At 36.9% G+C, this 23,928-nt stretch overlaps 1 protein-coding gene across 8 annotated transcripts in view; it reads left to right on the top strand.

Moving 5' to 3' along the window:
* anks1b (ankyrin repeat and sterile alpha motif domain containing 1B) overlaps positions 1-23,928 on the top strand; it is a 441,679-nt gene that overhangs the window by 294,998 nt on the left and 122,753 nt on the right. For all 8 annotated transcript variants that reach the window (XM_049474291.1, XM_049474289.1, XM_049474290.1 and 5 more), the window contains 2 exons: positions 5,820-5,892; positions 13,332-13,438. In XM_049474291.1, coding sequence (XP_049330248.1) covers positions 5,820-5,892; positions 13,332-13,438 — 180 coding nt within the window. The remainder of the gene's footprint in view (positions 1-5,819; positions 5,893-13,331; positions 13,439-23,928) is intronic.

The raw sequence follows: 23,928 nt of genomic DNA on the forward strand, positions 1-23,928 counted from the left end.
TCCTATCAGTTTTTAAGGTCAAGGCATTCAAGTTTCTTCATTAGCATGCCACATATCATGGGATAGGAACACCAGGAGTGGCATAAAGTTATTCAAAAGCAGTGTATAAGACTGGTGGAGAAGAACATGCAAAGATGCATGAAAACTGTGAATAAAAAACAGGATTATTCCACCAAATATTGATTTCTGAACTCTAAATGACAATATTTTTATTAGAAATTTGGGAGAAATGTTGTCTGTAGTTTATAGAATAAAACAACAATGTTCATTTTATTCAAACACATACCTCTAAATAGCAAAATCAGAGAAACTGATTCAGAAACTGAAGAAGTGTAAAAACAGAGCTGTTTTTACACTACACATTTTGTATTATTATTTTTTTTTTAAAGTGTGCACACGTATTATCTTTTTTTTATTAGATATATCTATCATTGTTGACTGTAGCCCATCTGTTGCTGCACAATTTATTAGCCTCCCTCTGCTTCATCCATCAATATAAATGGAGACCACAGCTGACCAGATATTGTTTGGGTGAAGGGCTGCTCTCAGCGCAGCAGTGGCACTGACATGCTGCAGGAATGGTATTATGTGTTACACTGATATCAGGCACAGCGGTGTTGCTGTGGATTTTACACACTCTGTACACTACAGTATCTGCCTGCTTTATTAAACACACCTCAGCTTCAGGAGATTGTAGGTTTAGTCCCCCGGTGACGCCACTGCCGTATGTGTCCCAGAGAGCATAATTGGTCCTGTTCTCTGGAGGTGGGTGTGATGGCCCTCCAACTATCCAATCACAGTGCAAAGCTAGCCAGTGCAGGTGTCTTCAATCTGAGCTGAATTGGCAGTTTAGTGAGCAAGCGGGAGGCTTAGTGAGCAAGCCAGAGGCAACGGTGGCAAGGAAAATCCTCCTCAAGAGGAAGAAACCTTGAGAAGAACCAAGATTCAGAAGGGAAACTCATCCTTTTGTAGTTGACACCAGAAAGTAAAACAAAAAACACGACAAAATGAAAATAACTAAATTAGTAAATGACTAAGTTAATAGACAGTAAGGATAATAAAGAAAAAAATACAGTGTAACTGATTACAACTATATTATACAGATATTCTCAGATTTGACAAAATGTTTACCATCCCAACACAAACAATAATAGCATTTTGTGATGGGGAATCAAGTCAAATTAATAATACATTTATAATCAATTATTATAATCATACATTATATTATAATAAATACAGCAGACAAGAGACAGTTTAACAGACAGGAGAGTTTAGGACCAATAAAGTACACACTAAATACAGTATATGTGGTGAAGATAAGGTGCAGAGATATGTAATATAATATTACATAACATAAAGGGCTGCAAACAGCTGAGCTAACAAGTTTAGCAAACAAATCTTCATCTTAGCATTTTCCCTTTCCACATCAAATTCCACCTTAAATTTGGCAGCTCCACCAGCAGTTTTAAAACAAGCTGTAGTTTAAGTCAAGCTAACGCTATAGCAACAAGTTCTGTTTTCTCTCTCACTCAGTGTTACTAGAGCCTGCTAGAGTAGTTTAACAAGATTCATTTCATTTTTAGTGAATTTATATTCTACTCACATAAAGCGAACAAGTTAGCCTCAGCATTTTTCTCCCTGAGTTTTCCCTTCCATCGTAAATTTCACCTTAAATTTGGCACCTCCACCAGCAGTTTCAAAACAAGCTGTAGTCTTAGTCAAGCTAACATTAGTAACAAGTTCTGTTTTCTCTCACAGTCAATATTACAAGAGCCTGCTAGAGTTGTTACACGAGATCTATCCCATTTTTTTTATAAATTTATATCTCTCTCACGTTTAGCAAACAAGTTATCCTTAGCATTTTTGCCCCGAGTTTTTCCTTCCACTTTTAATTCCACTTTAGTGTTGCAGCTCAACCAGCAGTTACAAGCTGTAGTTTTAGTCAAGCTAACATAAGCAACAAGTTGTGTTTTCTTTCTCTCACTCAATGTTACCAGTAGTTAAACAAGATGTGTCTCATTTTTACTAAATTTATATCTCACTCACATTTAGTGAACAAGTTAGCCTTAGCTAAATCTTCCCCCAAATTTTCTCTTACCACCTTAAAGTCCACCTTAAATTTGGCAGTTCCATCAGCAGTTCCAAAACTGCCATAGTTTTAGTTAAGCTTTCATTAGCAACAAGTTCTCTTTTCTCTCTCACTCACTCTTGTTACTAGAGCCTGTTACAGTAGTTCGTCAAACAAGATCAGCAGCTTCAATCAGAGTAAAAGAAAATAAATCCATATATTTTTAACAATAAATTTAAAGTCTCTGACACTGCGTGGAACTGTTTGAGAATCACAACCAGGTTTATATTTACTTTACATACACTGTTGTTGTGTAATTAAATAATGATAATAAAATTAATGTAAATCTTAGGTTAATTCTTCATGTAAACACTAATATTTGTAATAATAGTAGGTTGTGTGTTCAATGTGTGTTACAATTACAACATTAGCTCTCTAAAATGTTTCATATTTAAACAATATCTTGTCAAATCTATGAAATAATATATATTAAATATAATATATGAATAAATATATTTCCGTGTAATCATTACTAGTTAATTAAAAAAAAAATCAACATAGCATAGATACTAGGGCTTAAAAAATACTTCTGTAGATGTTAAAGTATTTACTCAAGCTTACGCAAGGATAGAATATAAAAGTATAAGTAATATAAAGGGGAAAATGCGATTAGGACAAAAGCTTGAAATGAACTGGCAAGTGTTGATTTTTAATGATATACTGAAAATGTTTTTTAAAAAAGTCAGTCCCTTAAACACCATGTTATTTATTTATTTATTTATTTTAGTATATGAAGCTTATATAAAATTAGGTGTTTGCTCTGCATTAATTAAACTCTGCAGCAGAAAACAGAAGAGAAGAGTACACAGATCAATAATGACCAGCACAACAGTAATATGCCTCTGATTCCCAGCATTTAGAGATCTCTCAGGTTAATGAGTGTGAAATCTGGATAACTGCTGTACATGCTAATGTAATCCAGTCCTGTTTTTTAAGCTTTATTAAACACATGGATTAAACTGTTGTCTCTACATGTATCGCCAATATACTGACAGTACTGCTGCTAATGCTTTATTATTTAAACCAGTGGGTTAAACATTTAGACTCCTACCAGCCTGGTTGGTGATGAGTGTTGAGGTTCAGAGCTGAAGCTACAGTACGTGTATGTGTGGTAGCTCTGGGTGTCGGTGGCTCAGGAGGGAGCCAGTGCTTAGCATAACACCTCAAATATATTTTGGTGGGCCATAAATAAAAAGGCTCATAACACTGTGTGATCCCACTTCTGTGTTTACAGAGTTTAAACCAGCATTATGTAGCAATACACATTAAAATAACTGCTTTAAATTCATTGCGATGCTACACTGATGTTGACACTCTAGGCTCTGCATGCTGCTGACTGCACTATGTAACTTTAGTTTAGTAAAGTGTTGTGAGTGATAGGAGTTTTCCTTATCATATTGTACGCAGTAATATCGGGAAAAAAAATATTTGATAGATTTAAAAAGCTCCGTATTGTAATATTAGCGATATTCTTTAAAACAGTCTACTTTGTATTTGTTTGGCTAAATACTGTATAAATTTTAATTGTTCACAATTTATATGCATTCATTAAATATGTATGTGGTAGATTGTTGCTCTTACATTAGTTTATTTTTGCTGCATGTTTGATTTGGTAACACTTATTGTTTTATACAAAATCAGGGTTTATGTAAGTTATTGTTCACAACATAGACAAAAGTTTATTTTTATTTTTTTTTTTTGTTATATGTTATGTTTATACCAGTGGTGCCAATCGATTAAAAAATGTTATCTGATTAATCATAACAATATTCTGTGATTAACTACGATTAATTGCAAATGAGAGAGCAATTAAAGATGCTAATTATTATAGTTGATATTCAAATATAAATGAAATAATAAAGGTAAGAAATGTAAAATGCAATTATATTTATATTAGTGGTGTCAATTAAAATACTAGTGTATACTTGTATATACTTATGTTTGAGAAGATATGAAGCCAACGTGAGGCACTGGAATAAAGAATGCATGACAAATTGGATAGATAATTTTTTTTTTACATTTTTATAAAAAAAAATCTCAGCTTGGTTATAAGGATTTCTGAACTTCAAGCACACGTGCCACATGGGCAGCAGGACAAACCAACCGAATAAGGTGTAGTTGTGGAGTTTGGACACATTCACACCCCTAGATTACAGATTACGGCAGAGGTCGGGGGTCAAACTTGGTGGCGTAATTAATTAGAGTTAAAAACAATAATAACGTATTAATGATTACAGTTTAATGGTACGCATTAATGCTTTAACACTGATAGACCTACTTTTTCTAGAACAAACTTTTTTATATTTATTTTGTTGCTAAAGTCTATTCTTCACATTAATTTTAAAAATCTACGTTTTGTCACATCACTAAGAATATTGTTATTGGAAAAATACCATAAAATTCAGTGATTTGTTGTGATCTGTTGTTTTAGGGCCCACCCCTAATGTTTAACTATATCCTATAATATTACTTTACATTACATTTGATGTTTATTTTCAGCATATGTATTTTTCTTTATATTCTCTTTATTACTCTTCACTAATATATGTAACCATTCTTTAGGTAGACTCCGCCTATGGCTGTCTATGGCTATGTATGTCCTAAGTGTTTCCAGATGTATACCATATCACCCTACTTAAGCAGCTCCCCAAAGTGGGGAGGGGAGAGAGCAGGAACATCAAATTGGCAAAACATCTCTCTCCAGGGCTGGCCTAGGAAGCCTTGAAGATACTGTCTTAGTCTTTGTAATAAATAATTGTATTACACCTAAGGCAATGTCTGTGGTGTCTTCTTCCTCATCTTCAAGCATCTTCACAGCAAAGAGACAGCGATAAACGACACATTCTTCATTTAATTTCAGTGCCAGTTCTGTGTCTCTCAGCTTGTCCAGAAATGCATGTGTAAAGCACGTGCCATAATACGTGTAGCTCATAGCAAAAATGAATCTTCACCCAGGAGCAAAAAATACGAATTCTCTGTGATGATGCTTTAAAGGATTTAAGACCACTTCAAGGGGTTGAGTAAATTACACAGTGGTGGTGCAACACTCACTTCAATTAGGGGCAGTATTTAACTCTCCAGCGTACATTTTTGAAAAAAAAAAAAAAATAGAAGAAAGAAAATAACATAGAAAATTCAACCTTTTGCAAAAGGTCCTCGGTAGATATCCCCCTGCAGTATTCCAGAGAGTCCACAGAGAGCTGAGTGAGATGGGCTTCTGGAGACAGGTGGAGGTGAAAAGAAAGAATATGAGGTGCTCTGCATTCCACACTCAATCATACTGTTCTCTAATGAGCATAGACTCATCAAAAGCGCTGTCTGCCGCCGCCGCTGCACCGAACGCTCAATCCGAGCGGATGACGATGAATTACTTCGCAGAAACTCCCCCTTTTTTCTGAGCGGCTTTTAGCCAATAATTACCCGGCCCTTCCGAGTGTAATTACAGGCTGTGGAGGAGGCAGGCAGGGTCAGGATTGGATTAGATGTGGGAATATGAGAATTAGAGAATGAGAAGAGGCAGGTTAGCCACCATCCCTGGGGAGAAGAAGACTTCCAGTACAGGAACAAAAACGTGGCATTATGCAAACAAGCAGTCTTCTCACCGCCTGTCTCCCCTCCTTTCTTCTCTTCTGTATCTCTCTCTCACTCTCTTACACTCTCTCTTCTTTTTTCTCCCTGTGTGTCTCTGTAGATTGATAAGATTATGAGTTCCATTGGTGCTGGAATCGGGACGGAGCTCGACGAGAACAAAGAAGACAATTCAGGTGTGTGTTCCTGCATCCATGCACGTGTCTTTGTTTGTGTGTGTGTGAAGATGATAATATTTGTAAGTTATATTTTGGGGAAAAAAAAAAATGTTGTATTTCTTGTGTTTATTCTTGCAAGTAAAAGTGATGTCTTAATAAGTGAAAATTTATGCACATCTTTCCGCCCTTCCAGTTGAAAAAAGTGCCATCATCAAGTGTCTTCTATCAATGTCCCAATGTAGTGCTGCAGATTAATCCATATTTCTGAAGAATCGTTCACTTTGTGATACAAGAACCAAATTTGGCGTGACCTACATTATCAGAAAAGCATGTTAGCCACCTGGAAATGCAAGATGGCAGCCATTAAAAAAAAAAAAAATGGCCTTCATATTAAATGTAAAAGGTTTTCACAGACATAGAATAGTGGCCATTTTGGAAAATGGAAGTTTTTTTTAGGCCTAGAAGATGATTTGTACCAAATTTGCTTGTATCACAAAGTGAACGATTCTTTCACTAATCTGCAGCACTAAAAGGTGACCTTTCCAGTACAGAAAATGGGGTGCCCTGCTGTATAGATTTTTTATCTACAGGTGAAAAGCATGGCGTTTTCAATGATGGCACAAAGTTAAAAAACTCATTTTGTTATCGGTTCCTTTCATTTAATTTTACACTCTTAGCCACACCTCCTTTATAAAGTTTAGAAATTCCTCTTTTTATTGGAAGTAACAGCTCTTTGCCCAAATGCAGTTAATCAGCTGAGACATGATGTCTAAAGTTTGCTAAGATTGTACCTATCAAGTAATGAAGGGTATATCTAGAGCTAGACAATATGGCAAAAATTTATATCATGCTATATTTGTTCATTTTGGTCGATACGATACAATTTAGCTATTGATATGAACAATATAAAAGCCATGACGTTATCACACACTGATAGAGTTAGGTGATGTGATAAAAATAATATATTACAATATTAACTGACATTTTCACAGTAAACATTAGAGATATGCCGAGATTAAAATGGCATGAAAGTTTTTTTGTCAGGTGTTAAATGTGTCTTGCGACAGTTGTGCACAGGTAACCAAAACAAATGTGTGATAATTTTGGGCAGCAAACAGCAGCACTGATCTTTTGAGTGAGCACAAACACCTGACCCTTTGTGTCAGCTGATTTTAACACACTGTTCTGTGTTTAATTAATTACGTGGCCTACCGACTCTCAACAATGTTCCTGCCCACATATTCCCACCTTTGCAGTTTAAACTGCAGAGTGACACAGAATTACAGACACTTAAGGAGGCAAAGGTTGGCAGGTCTGTATAGAACCCTCAGGGGGTTGCCAGTTGAATATAAAACCCTCACTGAGTGGATTCTAACACCAGTTCTAAGAAGTTGTTGGGTTTATGGTCAAATTGCCTGATGTACAGCATCATGTTCTATATTTTACTGCATATAATAAATCATACATAATTCAAAATCAGAGTGAAAAATGATTGACATCCATAGCAAAAATAATTACGTACAAAATATTTACAAATTTATTTTGCAGTTTTGCATTTTGTATGTTCCAGTGATATAAAATGTTTTTAATCCTTGAAATGAAAAATATATTGTTACATCGTGTCTTGTTCTCATCTATTAAAGACAATATCATGTCTCATCTCGTCTCGGCTTATAAGATGAGCATCTCGTCACACCCCTAATAAAGAGTATTTATCATATATTTTAACAATGAGAAAAATGCATCAGCATTTCTTCTTTTTTTAATTTGTATTCCAGTGAATCTTATTTAATTTTTGCTGCACATAATTCGATTAAACAGCATTTTTTACACTTTCTGTAATGAAATGACGTCTAATTAAAGTACTGATGATATCCTCTATATCTTATTGCTTATTGTCTGTAAGAAGAAAAAAAAAAGTATCACGATATAATTAAATAATGATATATTGCACAGCTCTAGGTATACCCTGATTCATTCTGTAGCAATAAAGTACTTCATGTGGGTGTCCAGATAATCAAGGAGCCACATCAGCAAGTTTATTCATGTATACCTCAAGTAACTGATTTGCAGGTCATATAATGCTAATTAGTTTAATTTTATATTAAATTGTTTGTGATTTATGCACACTATATATAAAACACTATAACACTGTCAGGTAATTGTTATAACAGTCTCTTGTGATCCTTTTTAATGAGATGCACACCATGTACCACAATCACAGTTCAAATAAAGTAGAAGTGACTTTTCAGGGGGTGGGTTAAGACATTTGATTGGCATGAAGGTAAACACATGTAATTAGAAAGACTAAGATGATTACACACTCTTAGAAACCCACATAGAGCTTTGGAAAAAATTAAGAGACCACTTAAGACATCTTTTCACTTGCTATTTATAGGTATATGTTTGAGTAAAATGTACATTGTTGTTTTATTCTATAAACTGTGGACAACATTTCTCCCAAATCAAATTCCAAATAAAAATATTGTCATTTAGAGCATTTATTGGCAGAAATGAGAAATGGCTGAAATAATAAAAAGACGCAGAGCTTTCAGACCTCAAATAATGCAAAGAATTCATGCTCATATTCATAAAGTTTTAAGAGTTCAGAAATCAATATTTGGTGGAATAACCCTGGTTTTTAATCACAGTTTACATGCATCTTGGCATGTTCTCCTCCACCAGTCTTACACACTGCTTTTGGATAACTTTATTCCACTCCTGGTGCAAAATTCAAGCTGTTCAGCTTGGTTTGATGGCATATCAACAACCACATATACGAAGGGTGTTAAGATACTGTAAATGCAGATTTCAGCTTCTAATACTGAGTTCAGGGTTTGATATTTTAAAGTAAATTGAATGGAAGAACAATGCTTGTATTCATGTTGTTACATAATGTACTAATGAGACTACAGCTTAAAGACCAGTGGAATGTGGCACATGGCTTTAACATGCTTCACTGAGATGTGGATTATTTCTGGTTATTTATTAGATACCCAAAAGCCCCTGTTTTAGAAAGACTTTTTTTCATGGAACATTGTCTGAATGCATTATTACACCCTTTAAAATATACAACTTTGGAAAGAAGAAATAGAACACTTAAAATGATGAGTTTCCTTGATTTTACCACATTGAAAATCTCTAGAATATAATCAAGAAGAAGATGGATGATCACAAGCCATTAAACCAAGCTGAACTTCTTGTATTGTTGCACCAGGAGTGGCTTTAAACTTATCTAAAAGCAGTGTGTAAGACTGGTGGAGAAGAACATGCCAAGATGTATGAAAACTGTGATTAAAAACCAGGGTTATTCCACCAAATATTGATTTCTGAACTCTTACAACTCACATATTTTCGCCCTGCTGTTATAGATTGAAAAGGTTTTGAGGTGATTTTGCTGATCAGTCAGTGTCCAAGTGTTCCTTCATTGCTCTTGAAACAGTCACACCCAGATTTGGAACCATACACTCTGCAGTTGACACCATGGAATGCGATTTTATGGAAAGAATTATGGAAGTATTCAGAAAGATTGCAGTAAACCACAGTAAGAGCCATTATCATGAAATGGAGAAACTATTTGGGAATCCTCCAAGAAGTGGTTGGGCATACCAAGGGTCCTCCATAAAATTCACTGACAACTTATTCATAAAAGTTCAAAACAACCCAAAAGATCACCCAAAAATAAATAAATTAATTAAACATCTCAGATAGGGTCGGTATTTATGATCCCCCTCATTTAAAAGGTAATTTAAGCAAGAGTTTTTGTCTAAAAAACGGTTTAACACGACACCTTTTGGAATAATACTCTGTGGAGTCGAAAGCAAAAGTTTTTTGTAAAGACAGGTATCCCATTGTATTGTATCTACCCAACACAGTCCATAACAAAAACGACATCTTGCCACCATTTAACCGTAGTTATGTTTTTGAGATGGTTTAGTTTGCCACCAAAAACTCCTGCAGTGGACTGTTCACTTATTAGTCCATGATATGAAGCTCAAGCTCAGTTTTACAGACAAATAAATGGACAAGTCCACCTCTAAATAACTGAATGATTGAATCACCTCTAAAAGAACAAAGTCATAAATTAATAAAAGGTAGTTTTCTGCATCCACTGACGTGTCAAAAGGCAGGGTATAGCATTATATTTAGGGAATGGCTTAGAAATGCCCACACCTTTATCATTTCGAAGGTGTTATCATGTGAGCAAGGCAAATTACTGAGATAATAGTGGGTGCTAGATGAATGGGATATTATGTATGTAATATATTTAGTCTCCTTTTATCCATAGTTTCACATGTGTATCAGAAATTACGACCAGCTGTGGTCGCAATGTTTTTCTGAAACATTGTATTCCAACAGAAAAGGTCAGGAATCACATCCATATTCTACACCGGAGACTCCATACACATATCTCACAGGTCATAGCGGCATTCCTCAGATTCCATAGGGCATAGCAAAAGTTATGATTGTTGTGGTTTAACCAATTATTCAGTTTGGAGGGTTTTTCATGCTTTTTCAAAGCAGCTTTACAGAAGTACAATAGCAGATCAGATAAACTGGCAAAACATTAAACATACAACACAGAATCCCCAGTGAACAATGGAGGCAAGAAAAAACTAAATAATATATAAGGGAGGACCCATCCTCCTTTGGTCAGAGGAGCTTATAGCAACACCAGCAATGAAAGCAGTTAGAAAATTCCTTCAATTAGAGCTCATATAAACTTTGATAGAATCTGTAGTGAAGAGTGGTGAGCAACTACTCCGATACTTTTGGCATAAACTGGGCAATGGGCAGCAGATCTGTGATGGGTGACAGGGAAGCCTGGCTTCCAGAGACTTCCATCAGTCTGGCCAGACAGGTGACAGGAGAACCTGAAGGTGGAACATCCATCGGTATCAGGCTGGACAGGTGGGCAGTCAATAACTCAGAGGAAGGCAGAAATCTTAAGGTATTTTTGAGTTTTTTGAGTACACTCTGATAAAGTGCAACATTATCAAAGCGTAGCTTATGACTCTGGATCACTGGATCAAACACTGGATTATTCCCTTTTACATACAGGGGCTGGACAATGAAACTGAAACACCTGGTTTTAGACCACAATAATTTATTGTACTGACGGACAGTTCATGGTGGAAACAGGAGAGTTGAGGTGCACATTGAATTCTGCCGTGATTTGGGCAGACGTGGTTTTATTTATTTTTTTTTTAGATACAATCTGGGTTAGCACCCGAACACCCCTTTCAGACAACTTCCTCTTGCATCCACAGTTAATCCTTTTGGATGTGGTTGGACCTTCTTGGTGGTATGCTGACATTACCCTGGATACCGTGGCTCTTGATACATCACAAAGACTTGTTGTCTTGGTCACAGATGCTCCAGCAAGACGTGCACCAACAATTTGTCCTCTTTTGAACTCTGGTATGTCACCCATAATGTTGTGTGCATTGCAATATTTGGAGTAAAACTGTGCTCTTACCCTGCTAATTGAACCTTCACACTCTGCTCTTATTGGTGCAATAATGTGCAATTAATGAAGATTGGCCACCAGGCTGCTCCAATTTAGCCATGAAACCTCCCACACTAAAATGACAGGTGTTTCAGTTTCATTGTCCAACCCCTGTATATAGGTATACAGATGGTTTAAAACTATTTATCTTTCATAAAAAGAGTGTATTGGGTTTTCTCTTGTGTTTCCTATTATCTCTATCTCTACCATCAGTGCAAAAATAAGAAATCTTAAAAAATAATAACTTTGGGCACTCAGCATGTCTCAGCTTATTAACTGCTATTTTTAATGATGATATAAATAAGCCGTCTCCCTGAACAACTGTCACTTAAATGTGGCGCAGTATAGCCACTGTGGCTGCTGTAGTCTGTATCTCCTGTAGTCTGCAGTATATGGTGGAGGCAGGTTTCCCTTCAGCTGCTGAGCTCTTGGAGAAGTAACTATGGTTACTGTGCGCTGCTTTGCTTTGCTGATGCTCGGCTCTAGCCGTAATAGAGATGCGAGGACAGAAAGTGGTTAAGAGTGGTGGGGGGGGGGGGGGGGGTGTGGATTTGGAAAGAAGTTTATCTCAGTGTTGACCTCAGAACAACATTAAGCTTACTCAAGCTTAACGGCGGGGAAACGTGCGGTGTCGTCTGGAAAACGAGGGTCCGCTCTCTTTTCCTCTGCAATGGTCCCTTGTCACACTTTGTCCAGGGAAAGAAATCCTGTTTATGGTGCCATTCCACCAATGCTCACAGACACCCACAGAGCGCGTGTGTGCGTGCGTGAGTGTGTGTGAGTGAGAGTGTGTGAGAGTGTGTGTACGCGTGGGAGGGAATAGCAGCAGCAGCTTCACACTCAGACAAAGAGGCTAGAGCTGATCTGATGGCTATTATCGGCAGCGAGAGAGAGAGAGAGAGAGAGAGGGGTACAGATAGAGAGACAGGGTAAGAGAGAGAGAGGGAGAGAGGTACAGATAGAGAGACGGGGTGAGAGAGAGAGAGAGACAGAGAGGAAGAGAGCTACAACGAGAGAGATAGAGACAGAGAGGGTTAGAGTGAACGAGAGAGAGAGTTAGAGAGAGAAATAATCGGAAGGGTGGGAGAGAGGAAAGAGCAGAGAGAGAGAGAGAGAAAGAGAGCGGGGGAGCTCTGAGGAGCAGGCTGCAGAAGCATACAGATGAGTGTGGGAGTAGTTGATAAAGAGCGTTCTACCAGGCAAGCTGCACGCTCCCCCTCTCTCTTTCTCTCTCTTTTTTTTCTTTATTTCGCTCTCTCTGTCTTTTTTTCTCCATCTCTCTTTCTCATCTATCTATCTCTCTTTCTCTCGCACTCACACACACACACACACACACACACGCAAGGATACACATGCTCTCTCTCTCGCGCACACTGAGCGTGGCGCAGCGTCTAGGAGCAACAGCTGAGCGGGAGCAGTGGACGGGATTTCCAGCTTTCAGCATGTTCAGCAGCCGAACCCCCCTGCCTCGCCTCCTCACCTCCGCACCCTGACCCCCCCTCCCCTTTTCTCTTTTCTTTATCTTCCTTATCTTTATTTCCCTCTTTGCGTTTCCCTTTTTCTTCCTGTCTTCTGCATCCTATTGCCTCTTCTTTCTGCTGCGTTTCCGCAGACTGAAGACCAGACTCTTCTGTTTCCTCTTCTGTTTTCCTCCTGTTTTCCTCTTACCCACACAGGGGGGGATCCTCTTTTCCTCTTTATTTTCCTCCTCATCTCCTTTTCTACAATTTTTTCTTTCCCCCTCTTCCTTTTCTCATTTTTTCCCCCTTTTCTCTCCTCTCTTCGCTGTCCACACGCGCTCTCGAGTCTCAGAGCATGGCAGGCTCCTTTGACAGTCACTTTGCTCGGAACATGATGTGGCAGTGTCAGTTGTCTCAGCCGGACTGCCGCTGCTACAGGGTGGACGGTTACTCTCTGCTCAAACGCCTCCCTCTGCACCCCCTCATAGGCCCCCGCTGCCCCGTCCAGTCCGTGGGACAGTGGCTGGACAACATCGGCCTGGTCCAGTACGAGAACCACCTGCTTGCCAACGGCTTCGACAACGTGCAGTTCATGGTGAGTGCCAACTCTTCCACACCTCCTTTCTGTGCTGTGCTGTGCTTAGATGTGTTGAGTTGTGCTGAGCTGAGCTGAGCTGAGCTGTGTTGGGTTGTTTGGAGTCAAGAGTTCAGTGTAACTACACTCCTTCATGTTGATGTTTTGTCTGGAGGCTGTGACAGTCTATTTTGTCTGTACTCTTTTGTTTGTATTCTTTCTGCAGGGCTGTGAACTTCTAAGCTGCCTCTTATTGTCCCCCTCAGGCTCCTCTCATATGTTGGCTTCTGTATTCTGTGACTTTGCAGCTTGTTTGAGTTTGTCTGTAGTCGAGCATCAGTGCTCTGTTCATGTGTCGCTGTTGGAGGCCGTTCTAGTGTTTGTTGCCATGTGTCTGGAGCTAGCTTCCTGCGGTAGTGAGAACCTCAAACCTGAAAACTGGCTTCAAGCTGCAGCACAGGCACATACTTTAATGTCAAACCATGCTCAGCTATGATGCCTTTGTTTAAAAGCTACATAATTTCTGCTGTGTGTGTTTGTTATGAAGTCAGCTATTGGTTGACACAAATCTGGTTAATTCTCATGAATTAATCATCATTTCTCCGTTAACTCTATTATTCTTCAACCCATTTCTTGGTCACGTGACGAGAGGGAAGCCCCCAAACCCCCTAAACGAAAATCTCTTACAGATGCACCCCCAGTGCTCTGCAGACGCTCTCATTTATCCTCCACCTGCTTTTTTAAAGAAGTGTCTGACTCCACCATCTGTTGATTAAAAGCAAACTCAATCCCCTGCCATTGACTTTGAGTTTTCTCATTTCTGTCCAAAAAAACTGGAAGAGATCAGCTTTGGAGCTTTTTGAAAGTGATTTAGCATGCTGTAAACCTGCCACTTTTGATATCCTCTTTGATTTGATGGTTTTGAGGGTCAGGAAGACCCTGCTCTGCTTCAGGAAACATGGCAAAAAGATGCAGCTCTCAACTTGTGACAGACATTTTCTCTCTTATATCTTGTAGAATACCCTTTAAAAAGGGTTCTTTAGCTTTTTTTACTATGTATATATATATATATATATATATATATATATATATATATATATATATATATATACATATATATACAACTCAAAGTACCATTTGAATCTTTTACTGGTCATTTGTCTGGTCATATTTTTTTTAATAGAGGATTTTAATTGTTGTACATGGTACCTTTGAAAATTAATAAAGATTATAAGCCAAACAACCATTTATAGGTGTAGAGGACCTGAATTTGTACCTTTTGGTCACTGTCCCCTAAAATAGACACAGCTACTTCTCTCAAAATAGGTCTATAGGTCTTCTGCCTACTTACAATTGTAATTTATGTCAGCATGATGGCCAAGTGGGTATAAGATACTATTTCTCAACACTTGCACATTTTAATGCTTTCTCTGCTCTCCAGCACACATGATTGAACTAATCAGCTCATTAACGAGCTCTTTCAGAGTTGCAGGGGGTGTGTTCCAGCAGGGAATCCAACTAAACCGTAGGGCAGAGTGCCTCTAGGGCCAGAGTGGAGAAACTCTGGGTCAAGATGTTTGGCTTAATAGACATGCAATATGTCTGCTTGGGTTTAAATCTCACTTTTGGCACCAATTGGCAACAACCCAAAGGTGAGTGGACACTAAACGAGTGTATAGTGTGAACACAATAAGTAAAAAAGCTTTAATACAGTAAAAACAAAAGGTTACTTGACTTGTAACACTGGTGGAAGCCTTTGATGTAATACAAAATCATAAACAGTTCATGTGGAAAGTATTTACAGTGCTTCACTTTTTCCACATTTTGTTATGTTACAGCCTTATTCCAAAGTCGATTACATTCATTTTTCCCCCCCAAAAAATTGCACATTATTCCCCTTAATAACAAAGTATAAACGTTTTTGAATGTATTTTTAGCAAATTTATTAAAAATACAAAAATATCCGGCCAGTTTATATCATATAAACTCAATATTTAGCTCACTTTCAGGCATATTGCAAGTACCTGTTGTTCCCTCTCCTCTCATTGCAATGTTTGGTGTCCTTCCAGCTACTTTCACTGTATCTAAACGTAAATCAAATTTGGTAGTGTTTCTGACTCTCTTAGCGAGGCGACTTATTCTGTTACACTGGAAAAAACTTACCCCCCCTCCCATACACACTGGGTAAAAAAATGCTCTGTATTTCATTAAACTGGAAAAAATGAGCCACACACTAAAAGGATCTATTGCAAATTATTATAAAGCTTGGGGACTCTTTTTAAAACATCTAGATGATGTAGAACTCCATGATGAAGAGCCTCCAGACTCCAACTAATTATAATTAAAGTGACTTGTTTTAAATGTGTCCTGGATTGTTGCCTCCTGCCCATTCCTCTTTTTGTTTATTAGTATGTGCAATTAAGACACTGTTAACCATTGATTTGTGTGTGATGTGTTTTTGTTTTGTGTTCATTTTTATTTTCCCTCTCTCTCTCTTACTAAGTCCTAATGTATATATTCATCTATCCTGTTTGTGTGAGTGTGTGTATGTATGTATTCCTTAAACCAATAAATAAAACAATTATAAACAAAATACAAAAATATACAGCACCTTTGAAGGCAGTTATAGTCTCAAGTCTTTTTGAATATGAAGATGCTACAAGCCTGGCACAACTACTTTTGGGCAGTTTCTCCCATGCTTTTTTGCAGAATCTCTTAAGCTCCATCAGGTTGTATGGAAAGCATTAATGCACAGTCAGATTTTTCAGAATCAGAATTTCATCTCCAGAGATGTTCAGTCAGGTTCAAGTCTGGGCTCTGGCTGGGCCACTCAAGAACATTCACAGAGTTGTCCCAAAACCACTTCTTTGGTATGTTGGCTGTGTACTAAGGGCCATTGTCCTGTTGAAAATGAACCTTCACCCCAGACTAAGGTGCAAAGTGCTCTAGAGCAGGTTTTCTTTAAGGATGTCTCATGTATATTGCAGCATTTATATTTCCCCTGAACCTGACCACTCTTTCAGTTCCTGCTGCTGAAAAAACAACCCCATAACATGATGCTACCACCACCATGCTTTACTCTAGTGGTGTTGGAGCAGTGCTTGGCATTTAGGCCAATGTGTTAAGACTTTGTTTTATTAGACCAGTTCTAAACTTCCATTTATGGGAGCTCATTTGGACTGTCAGTGCTGCAGAAATGTTTTTGTACCCTTTCCCAGACAGACAATCTACAGATCTACAGACAATTCATTAGACTTGATGGCTTTGTTTGTGCTCTGAAATGTACTGTCAACTATGGGAGCTTACATAGATAGATGTGTGACTTTCCAAAACATGACCAATCAACAGGATTTACCACAGTCTGACTCCATTACAACTATCAAGTTGTCAAAACAACTGAAGGACGATCAGTGGAAACAGGATGCACCTGAGCTCAGTATTGAGTGTCATGTTAAAGGCATGGTAAACAACCCCATTTTTTTCCCTTTATTTTTGCCATTTAAGCTCATAAGGTCAAGTCAATAACCAGAAATAGTACAAAATCCAGTGTGCAAAATTTGCTAGTGAGCTGCCAGCGCCTTTTAGGAAAACAAATAAACTAAAAACGAAAAAAAGTTTTCTTTTGTTTACAATAATTTTATATTTAGATATAAAAGTTACATAGTATATTGTTAAGAAAAATTATGTTTAGCAAACAATTAATTGGTTAACAGATTACAGCTGGTAGGTAGCATTGGAAATAAACTGAGCTTATTGATTTAAAATGCACTCTCTACTGCAGCATTTACACACTTTCATATTCATAACTAGAAAACTGTAACTAATAAAATTATATGTATTTTCTTTAGTGAAATCACAGATGAAGCCAGAAATTTTCCACAGCTTCAAATGACTCCTAGAAACTGGATAAAACTGATACAGAAGGAGATCTGGCTGACCCACATGGCAATGTCTTTAGCTCAGCTTAACATTGATCTCACACGTCTCAGTTTCAGCAGTAAAGTGAAAGATCAGAGGTCTGACAGTTAAAGTACAGTAATAAAGGCATTGCTAAGATGAGAAAAGCAGCTTGTCTGGGCAATGCAGAACTGCTGCTGGACAGCTAAAACAAATAGGGGTGTTCTAAAACTTTTGACCTGTAGTGTATGTAAATGTGATTTATTTGTATGTAAACTATTTTAATTCAATCTGTTTTTGAGGTATTATAAGTAGAATTTTGAGGAAAAAAATAAATACAGCCAATTTTGGAATAAAGCTGTAAAATAACTGTGGGGAAAGTAAAGCTTTGGTAATGTTTACCCAATGAAAATGACTTGTAATGACTTTATATAAAGACATGTTTAAAGAACACCGTGAGGAATGATTTAATGCGTTTTAATCTTCCTATTTCTTATACTAAGAACATTTTAACAACCCCTTTTAAAGAGTACTGTAGAATGCAGAGCTGACAGGATTGCTGCATTATTAATTAAATTTTGACTAGTGTATTTTTGTTTAATTCCAATCATTATTCATTGTGTCATTGTGTGCTAAGTAGAATTTTGAGAGAAAAAAATGAATACAGTCAATTTTGGAATAAATCTGTAATATAACAGAATGTGGGTAAAGTGAAGCTTTGTGAATAATTTTTCGGATGCACTTTATATAAAGACATGTTTAAAGAACACAGTGAGGAATGATTTAATGCATTTTAATCTTTATTCATCTTCCTATTGCTTTTACTAAGAGACTTTTAACAAGCCCTTTTAAAGAGTACTGTATAATGCAGAGCTGACAGGATTGCTGCATTATTAATTTGATTTTGATTACTAAAGACTTTCTCCCTCAGTCCGTGTTCTCGCTTCCTCTGTCTCTAAAAGACTCTTAGAGAGATCAATCAGGAGAGACAGAGAAAAGAAAATGGAAAGTGAGAGTGTGGAGACTTGATGAGCTTGTCAAACTTCGTGCTTCTGGCCAATTGACACGTCATTAGAACCTGAGAAGCTGATGGGAGCTAATTAGCAGGTTACTGACTCCTTTTAAGTACTTCAGTGAGGGTTGTGTATAGGGTTATTATATGAATTATATGAATATATATATATATATTTAGAACGCTTTTGGGTCCTTTTTTTGAAGGGAGCATTCACAATTATTTTTCTCTTGCATTTGAATAACAAATTTTTGTATATTAGCACTACTAAGGCACACTGAATTATTAGGCACATTATTTTTAAAGTCAAACGAGCTCTGGATGTTAGTCAACACAGATTTCTCTCCTAAAAACTATTCATTTTGGGGAGTAAAGCGCTTCAGTTTATTTACAGTAAGCTTAGATTTCCAGATTTACACTAAGGCTAGCCAGACTACAGACTACACTGAGGAACCCTGAGTGTTCTGGTGAGCCAGGGAGATATTAGCTAGCCGTTTGTCCCACGTAGCTTGTTTTAATATGGTAAACGGGAAAGCTACAGTCCAATATACTCACTTCTGAATGGCGAAAGAGCTAACTTTCACTTAGTTCAGTTAGTGGGTAATGCTAATGCTGCTCCAACAGTGATAGCCAGGGTTACCTACCAACTACAGTCTGGTGTACTTACCTCTGAACGAGCAAAAGAACTAACTAGCACTAGCGCTTAGTGCAGTTACTAGGTAATGCTAAGGCTGGTTAAGCAGCTAGTGTCCAGCAGTGGTTAGCAGCAAGCGACAGTCTGATAAACTCACCTCTGAACGGCGGTAGAGCTAGCTAGTACTTAACACGGTAAGCGGGTAATGCTAATGCTGCTCCAGCAGTGCTAGCCAGGGTAAGCAGCAAGCTACAGTCCGATATATTTGCCTCTGAATGGCAAAAGAGCTAGTGTTCAGAGTGATAAGCAGCTAATGCTAATACTGCTCCAGTCTCGAGTCTCGGTGCTGGAGAACTAAACTATAGAACTAAACTATAACATTGCTCCTTACAACCTGAATGGTACAATTCATACATAAGACACACTGATGATTTTTGGGAAAATTAAAGAATTTTAAGTGTGCCTTATAGTGAAAAAAATACGGCATTTTATATTTTAAATAGGTCAAGCTATTAGAGGCATTACAGTATTAAAATCAGCCACAATTCCCTTCTTTCTCCAGTTAACAAATGCATTCAGTTCAGTGTGCATTAATATTATCATTCAAGCTACAGTATTAATATATTTAAACAGGGCTCTAGTTACTGCTCACCTCATATCATCAAGTTTTAGGTAATTTTATCACTTCCTGGAAAAATTATTCTGTACTTAAGACCCTTTTTGGGCTTGTCTGTTGTTATCAGTATGTTTATAGAGTGTAATAGACATGACTAATAGTGTGACCAAAAATGTTTCTACCCATCTACGTTTCTTAATTCTGTCATTTATTAACCTCCAGATCATCAGATCATAGCAAAATGTATGCATCAGCTACAGTATTTTTTTTGTTGCATTGTTGAACAGTCAGTGGTTCTTGCAATACTACACTGAGTGTGTAGTGTTGTTGGATTAGAGCTTAAGCAGAGAGAAGCTTTGATTTTTTTGAAGATTATAAAATTGCATGCGACCTCAATATTACCAAACACAAGTGTGTGTAAAATATGGATAGTACTTTACTTTAATGTTATACAGCAACAACTGCTTGGGGTCCAATTGACCCATCACGTAAACCTAGTGTGTACAAAATATCTTTAGCACATTGAAAATATTTGATCATATTTAACACTTGCATGCCATGCATTTTTTTTTAAATTTCTCTTTATTTTAGTTTTATATTTCGATAGAACACAATGAAGTCGCAATTAGTAATGATGTGCATATTTATTTTGTGCCTGAACACAGCAGCATTTTTTTTAGCCTGAGTGCAAAACAAAAGAAGAAACAACAATTAAATATGAAGCACTAAGTTATATTAAACCTTTCATTACTGGTGTGTATAAGCAGAGAAACTGACTGCTTCTTTTCCTGATAACTAAATTCACACTGACTGTTTTTTTTTCTTTGTTAAGACTAAGAGTGAGGTTAAGCTGTGCTTTATAAAAGGCTCTTCCTGCTCAACTTGATCTAGTTCACCTTCATGTTCACCTAATGATCCATTTCTGTTAGCCTGCTCAGTCAAAACCTCTGGATTAGTGTTCTTAGTAAGGAGCACTAATCCAGAAAATTGCTTCGGTCAACGCGGTGGCAGCGTAAAAAAGATTCCTGGGCGTACTTCCCCATTAGGTACGCTGTCATCTTCAAGGGTTTTAGTGTTCGGCTAATGCTGTGCAACATCTCAATGTGAAAATCGCATTTTCGTTATCCGGATAGAGCTGTACGGAATCCTAAAGTTAGTGCTTTGGGAATATTTATGCGATGGAGAATCCTGGTGGAGCTGGAACTGGGTTTAAATCAGAATGAATGTTGTGGAAGAGTAGTAAGGACTGACTGTTTGGACGTGGTGTAACAGAGTTTAAATATATGTGTTTTATTGTTAGAATTCCCCAAAATTCTTCTCCGAATGTTTGCCTATATATTTCTTCCCTCCTGCCCTGCCTCTTCCCTTTTGTACATAATGTGTAACGGAAAGGTAGTTGTCTGAAAGTGCTCTGAATTTAATAAAACATAATCCTATATTTTAAGATCATCATAAAACTCTAAATTGCTCAATATACATCCCCAAGTTTATTAACAACAATTCTGTATTAAAATTTGTCGCTAGTAGTCAGTGTAAAAGCTTTTGTACGCATATTTGTGCACTACTAATGCTACAGCACATGGTCTATGCTAGCATGTAGGCTAACTAGCTAATAATGCCCTGTAATTATATGCTTTTATATTAACTAAAGAGAGGAGTGCAGAGGAGAAAAAGATGTGCCCACCTATCCAGAGCTAAAGTCTGTTCATTTCTGTTTATCAGAATAGTGGACGTTTTATTTAATATATGTATTAAAAGTTGTGTAGAGCGGTTAGGCTAAGTAAATAGGTAAATAGTTAAGCTAGTTATGCTAGTTTGAGCATGTTTTAACCTATAAAATGCTAAGTTATACACCTGTTACTCTGTTAATAAGTTTATTACATGGTGTGTAATGAAGAGAGAGGAGTGCAGAGAAGAAAAAGAGGTGCCCACCTATCCAGAGGATGTTTATTTCTGTTTATTAGGTGTGGAGAGTTTTTATTTAATTTGTGTCAAAAGTTGTGTAGAGCGGGTAGGCTAAGTGGCTAAATAGCTAAGCTAGTTATGAACTAACCTCTTTGATTGGAGAGTTTGAGCAGGAAAGAATATGTGTTGTAGTGTGTGCAGGGTATCTACAGATCCTTAAAAAGTCTTCAAAAGTTTTAAGTTGCGTTCACACCTACCTTATTTGACTTCGGTTTGATCTGAACCAAAATAGCAGGTTCAAAAGGGGCCATGAACAACTGTCTGGACCAAAGGACCAAAATGTGATCTGTAGGCTGGGGCTGAAGGGCTGAAGGGCTCTTTAATGCACATGTTCTGGTCTTGCCCATGTATCCAACTCTCCTGGTTAAGGTGTGCATAACCGTATATTAGATTTTAGTAGGAGAGCAGGTTGACCTCTGTCCAAGTCTTTATATTTTGGAGGATTCTTTCCCTTTATCTCATCTTAGCAAATCAGATTCTCTCTGGATCCAAGCTGCCATAATGCTGGGCCATAAAATTATAATGAGAGTCTGGAAATGTGCAGTTGGGCCACCAGTCCAAGACTTGCTGTTGTAACTTGGGAAGGTATCAGCTTATGAAAAACTTTCATTCAAATTACTCAACAGATTGGACCAATATTATGGTAAATGGGGGAAATTCCAAGATTATTTTAAAGTGATGGGTAGTACTTAACCCTTGTGTGGTGTTCATATTTTTGTTACTCGTTTACTTTGTTACTTGTATTTAATTCAGCAAAATTAAGCAATTTTACATTAAAATGCTTTACACATGCTTGCTTCACCTAAATTGCAAGCAATATAAACAGCTTACATGGTTAATATTTTACATTTACCTTGTGTTACATTTCTTTCAAAAAGTGCTACTATTTTATTAGTTATTTAATAAAATGTAAAAGAAAATGAATTTAACTCAAGATATGAGTAGAAAATTTGTTTAGTTTCAAATTTGGCCAAACATACTGTGTGTAATATAAATGTGTAGGGGGGGGGGGGTGTACAGTGTGTGTTTATCAAATATGTGTTTTGATATAGGTTTTTCACAAAAAATTAGCCAATGCCAATGAGTTTGAGTTAGAAAAAAATGTTTTTTAGTATCATTTGATGAAAAATGAAAACGGGTCCCACAGACTCGAACACCACACAAGGGTTAAATTTAAGATTGGTGTGATTGTAATACATGTCTCATTGTTAATTACACTTTTTCAATCTATTCTTTTTTTTATTAAAAAAAAAACTCAATAAAAATTGTCAGTCATAATTTGACCAAAATAAGTGTTCTCGCTCTGGACCCATGGTCTGCTCTGTTAGCAGTGTAAAAACACTTTTCTAGATGGGTCAGACTTTACAGGAAGCTGAGGTACAGTAGTCTCTCGTTAGCCTGTAAACAATACAGAAGTGCCAAAATCCGTCTCCCCTTGGCATGCTCTCAAGTCACGCTAGAGTAAGGGTACAACAGATTACACTGTAACTGTAGATGAACCCTTATTTATTAACATTCAATATAGATAATGAAATGTAAGTGTAATTTTGCAGGTCCAGTATATTTAAATTCTGGCAGAGAGGTAAAATACTGCACAACATCTGGAAATGCAAATCTCAGAACAACATTCTACACACCAAATTAGGTATAGGGAGAAACAACCCATGTAGAGTTGGTTCTTATTTTGTGCATTGCATTTCACAGTTTCAAATTTTGATTTTAAATAATTTAATGGCAGACTGAACTAAATAGCACCAACAGCACTATTTGTGGTTCTGAGGAGCCGTATTTTCAGCTATGTCCATGACTTGGGAAAACTGTAAGCATGGCAGTTAAATAACCATAATTTTACATTGTACACTTCTGTTTTGTTTGTCCAAACTGTTAATCTGTGTTTGTTTGAAATATTCGTTTGGCAGACAATACAGGAATCACAAGCATACTACAAAGTGTGAAACTTACTATTAATGCTGTGTGCTTTTTGGTAGTTAGTTTTTTTTTAAAGTGATCTTGAAGAACAATCAGTAATAAATGTTAGTGAGTGAGAGAAATGGCTACAGGAGTCCAGGGTAACACTTTATAATAACTTTTATTAATATATGATTAACTAAAGATTAATAAGTATTATTTTAATTTTACTTTTACATTTTAAGAAGCAAAAAAGTTGCTAACATGTTTGTAAATATTAATAAACGCATTGGCAAAATTAACTGCAGTTGATGAACATTTTTCAGGTTTAACATTTTTATTACTAGTGATTTATTAATATTCAAATTCTGATTAACTTATGATTGGTTAACATTTCTAAATATGAATATCAGTGCGGATGATTAATTGTCATGTGTAAATTTATGTAGATATTTAAATTCTAAATATTTAAAAGCTTT

Source organism: Astyanax mexicanus, chromosome 2, assembly GCF_023375975.1.
Source record: "Astyanax mexicanus isolate ESR-SI-001 chromosome 2, AstMex3_surface, whole genome shotgun sequence".
Taxonomy (NCBI): Eukaryota; Metazoa; Chordata; class Actinopteri; order Characiformes; family Acestrorhamphidae; genus Astyanax; species Astyanax mexicanus.